The sequence below is a fragment of the Nannospalax galili genome, unplaced genomic scaffold, assembly GCF_000622305.1.
Source record: "Nannospalax galili isolate Female #2095 unplaced genomic scaffold, S.galili_v1.0 scaffold2618, whole genome shotgun sequence".
NCBI classification, from domain to species: domain Eukaryota; kingdom Metazoa; phylum Chordata; class Mammalia; order Rodentia; family Spalacidae; genus Nannospalax; species Nannospalax galili.
Genome location: NW_008341419.1, coordinates 583,991 through 588,621, shown reverse-complemented (window position 1 = coordinate 588,621; position 4,631 = coordinate 583,991). Strand labels below are relative to the sequence as shown.

The window sequence follows — 4,631 nt, the reverse complement described above, 5'->3', positions numbered from 1 at the left end:
TTCTAGAAAGCATTACCAAGGTCCTGTTACAGTTGGTTTATTATACATTGGTATGATATAGGAGTTCTTTGTTTTAATCAAAGTTTCACTGACACGATGTAAGCTAAGATCCTGAGCAAATAAGCATTTGGAAACATATATGACATTATTGGTCGGCCTAGCCTTGACTTAGGAAGCCAACTGGGAACATCCACCCGCGTCTCCAGGAGCTACGCAGGCCCAGGATAGAAACAGAATATCAGAGCGAGAGTAAACTGACTTCATGGTTCTCATCAGTCTCCACCTTCATTCTCACTGCTTTTGAAGTTGTAGAAAGAAACATCCATTGTCTGTCATAGCCTTGATTTTTAAAGTGCAATTTTCAATCCAAAGACTGATAACTTTCTAATTATCCAGGCAAATACTATTGCCCTTCAATGAGCCGATGCTAGGAGTCTTTCTAGTTTAAAAAAAAAAAAACTTCACAAAACTAATATGCAGCCAAAAGGAAAATCAATCCTATTGATTCATGTCCACCCCATAACAGGACGAAAGAGAAATGTTATGTTTTCCAAAACATGTATTAACAGAATCTGATAATAAATTTCAAAATTATGTACCGGACCATACTGCCAGCCAAGTTCAATTTTATTCATGACCCAGAGTTCATGGATGTTCTCTGCCAGCTTTTCTCTTATCCTTTCTAGATGAGGAGGCAACACGATCTACAAAGAAAAGAGGAAACACTCATCAGAACCAAGTGCCATAAGATAGTGTTGACTGTCCTTCCCGTCAGCTGAACTAAATCACTGTCTCACAGACCATGAAGATGCAGCAACATAATCGGGTTCTGAACCAGCTATTCACGACAGTCTCTAGATAAATTTCGTTATGTGTGTGCACAGTCAGGGTTCTAAGTAAATAAACAAATGAACAGAAAATGAGGCATTGGTCTAAACAATTGGGAGACGCTGAATGAGTATGAACCAAGAGCAAAGTGATGTTAGTTCGCAGAACTGCCCCACATCTCTTAAGGCAACCTGACCGGCATCCACAGGCCTAAGGAAAGGCAAGTTTGTGCTCAGCCTGCAATTCAGTGGCTCTGTATGTCTGTAGAGACCTGACAACTGTGATTGGTTTCCCACGAACTCTATTGTATTTCAGAATTGCCTCAAGGAGAAAAGAGAGCTTTACAGTTCCCATTACAAAGAGAAAGTTGCCAAATACGGTGCCTCACGAGTTTAATCCCAGTGCTCAGGAGCCAGCAAAAGGTGGATGTTTCTGAGTTCAAAGCTAGCCTGGTCTCCATAGAGTTCTAGGCCACTCAAGACTATAGAGTAAGATCCTGATTCAAAAAAGAAAAAAAAGGAGAAAGTTTAGAGTCTTGATAAAGACCACAGGGTAGTTTATCAAATGAGTAGATGTTTTTACATCTTGGTGAGCCTTCCTGGATGACCCCCAGCTGGTTCCTCAATGGACCAGACACTACGATGCCCAGGATGAGGTAGCCCAGGGAAAGGCTGTCCCTGTGCCTATCCCTTGGTGAATCACTGAGCAGCCCAGCCTTGGTCCATCCTCCACCTGCAACTGCGGGCAATCCAGGTGCCCATTTCTGCCCCATCTACCATGTTTCCCTCTGAACTCAGGTAGCGCTAGGCACATCCTGCCACCCTCCAGCCACAGAGAACACAAACTGAACTGCAGCTGAAGGCTGTGCTTGCTTGTTTTAACTACAGAATGTGAAATGTGTGCTCAGGGAAAACAGGAACGAAATGACTTCCTGATCAACAACTGAAGTTTCCGAGACCTGCTATTACATCAACTTCAGACACCAGAAATATCTTCCATATTTAAAACTAATGAACTGAATTATCTAGACAATCTCAACGCAGTTACCTTGTTGTCCAAATAAAGCAGTATTTAATTTACTATCAACCCCGGGATCCTATGAAGCAAACGACCATGTGTAATGAGTCACAGACCCTGGGCATCTATTTAATATGTGATGGTGCTAGTAAGTCACACGTTCTACGCATCCAACTGGCAAGATGGCTGTCTTCCCCAAATCCTCAAGTAGACCTTTAGTCCTGGGCATTTTCACTTTGGAGCTATGACCTCCATCTCTACCCAAGATAAAGGTTATTTAAATATCAATATTATTATATCTATATAGGAGAAGAAATTAAGAACTCCATGTCTACTCTGAAAAAGTGTATACTCCAAAATTAGTGCACATCACATCAATGTGGCATTACAATGTATAGTGTATTATCCCGACGTTAAATCACCTGTCTCCCTAAAGTTGCTTATATAATTTGGCAACTAAGTCCCATATGTTGCTATATTTGGTTATTTGTTAATTTACAATTTGCATTTTATAAGCTAAATAATATTGACTGTTTTTTTATTTTCTTTTTTACATTTATTTATTTGTGTGTGTGTGTGTGTGTGTGTGTGTGCATTCATGAGTGTGTGAGCAGGCACAGGTGTGCCATGGCACACACATGGAGGTCAGAGAACAAGTTGTAGGAGTTGGTTCTCTCCTTCCACTCTGTGGATCCCAGGAATCAAACTCAGATCCTCAGGCTTGGCAGCAGGCGCCTTTAACCGCTGAGCGATTTCTCTGGCCACAGTATTAACTATTTTAATAAAACTTTAAAGACAATCCAGAACACAGCTTTTTTTTTTTTTTTGGTCTTTTTGACTGCAGCCCCAGCTGTCCTGGAACTCACTATACAGACCAGGCTGGCCTTGAACTCACAGAGCTCCACCTGCCTCTGCCTCCCGAGTGCTGGGATTAAAGGCATGCGCCACCACAGAACATTTTTTTAAAACTACATATTGTGACATACCATTAAGAAATCAATTTAGCAAAATAGGACAATTCTTTTAATTTTTTTTTCTTGGTCTTTTTGAGACAGGGTCTCCCTGTAGCCCCAGCTGTCCTGGAACTTGCTATGTAGACCAGGCCAGCCTTGAACTCACAGAGATCTGCCCGCCTCTGCCTCAAGACAAAATAGGTGAGTGGAGACAGGAAAGGGTATTATTTTATGGGACACATTTAGTGAAAGGCTGAAAAGCCATTGCTGTGGCTGCAGTCCACGCTTGAGAGTCACTGAATATCAGAAAACTGCAGTGCAAGTGACAACCACGGGCATCGCTCTTGGTACCTGGCTGGTGTCCACAGGGACAGGTGTGAAGGCAGCTTGGGTCAGGGAAACTGTGGGGCCCAGCAGGTCCCGTGTGTACGTCCGTTCTTGTTTATATTCTCGACTGTGTTCCACTTTCAACTTCTCTTTCGGCAACACAGCTTCGTAGCAAGCTGCGTAACCAGGTGGAGGGAGAAACTTAAACTCCCCATGTCGCCCCCCAAGCAGAAAGCGAACCCTACAAAAGAAGCAAGTTGGAGCCAATCATACCTTTGATATATGTGGAACTTTTCCAATGAATATTATTAGGGAAAATTTACTAGTATAAAACTAATTTTAGCCAAGCCACATTTTTCCTAAGTATCATTAGAGGGACCTGGGTACCTAGAGCTTCTGATTCTAAGAAGTGAGCATCATGCTGGTTAGTTTCAAGTGCACTGATCCAAACCAGGGAGGAGAGTCTCAAAGAGGGACTGTGCAGATCAGGCTGGCCTGTGGGTGTGCTGTGGGAAATTATCTTGATTGCCTTAAACTGATGTGAGAAAACCCACCCTGGTTTGGGGCCCTGGACTGTATGAGTTGAGAAAGCTGAGGATGACTAGGCACGCACACCTTCATCTCTCTCTGCTCTTGACATGAAGCGTCCTATGACCAGTGGTGTCAAGTGAGGGACTGTAACTGCCACTGTGAGCTAAAGATGAAACTTTCTCCCTATGTTGCCTGTGTGTCAGGGCACTTTATCACAGCAACAGAACTGAAGCTGGAGAACAACATCATATAATAATAACAAAAACAGAAAACTAGGCTAAATGTGCATTCGTAGATCAGGGAAGACTTGGGACTCACTAAATTAAAAAGAATAGTAATTAGTAATTAGCCGGCGTGGTGGTGCACACCTTTAATCCCAGCACTCGGGAGGCAGAGGCAGGCGGAACTCTGAGTTCGAGGCCAGCCTGGTCTACATAGTGAGTTCCAGGACAGCTGGGGCTACAGGGAGACCCTGTCTCAAAAAGACCAAAAAAAAAAAATAGTAAAGGAACATGCATATTTTTTCCATGTAAATGAAGAATATGTCTGTGACAACTTAAAGTCCCAAGGTAGCCAAATATCAGTCAAACAACGACAAAAAATATGGGACCTATGTATTTGTGTGCTCAAATGGCAGGCGCTGGATGAGGTATCAGGAAAAACCTTCCACTGTCCAGAACCTGCTTTCCTAAGGAAATTCCTTGAAGAGAACTTGGATGTCAGTGGTTTGCTGAAGAAAGCAGGTGATCATATTTCTTAGACTTTGTCACTTTCAACAACTCCAAAGAAGATCTTGCTATGAGAATGTGTACATCACACACTGCTTAAGTAAAAATAATGTGAATTTCACTGAAGAGCACTTTGTAACAGTTAAATGACAGCAAGATGTTCTGGAGCTCAGCTTACAAAAATAATTCCTTTCCTAGTTTATGTTTCAGTTCTAGGCAAAAAAAAAATATTACCCTATATAAAATA

At 42.3% G+C, this 4,631-nt stretch overlaps 1 protein-coding gene across 1 annotated transcript in view; it reads right to left on the bottom strand.

Annotated features, from left to right (window-relative positions):
• Window positions 1-435: 435 nt before the first annotated feature.
• The window catches only part of LOC103737145 (ryanodine receptor 2), a 216,733-nt gene continuing 212,537 nt past the window's right edge, over window positions 436-4,631 (bottom strand). Inside the window, exons 21-22 of the mRNA XM_008836859.1 lie at window positions 3,150-3,366; window positions 436-704 (exon numbers count right to left, since the gene is read on the bottom strand). Of these exons, the coding sequence (XP_008835081.1) occupies window positions 507-704; window positions 3,150-3,366 (415 nt within the window). The 3' untranslated portion in view covers window positions 436-506. The remainder of the gene's footprint in view (window positions 705-3,149; window positions 3,367-4,631) is intronic.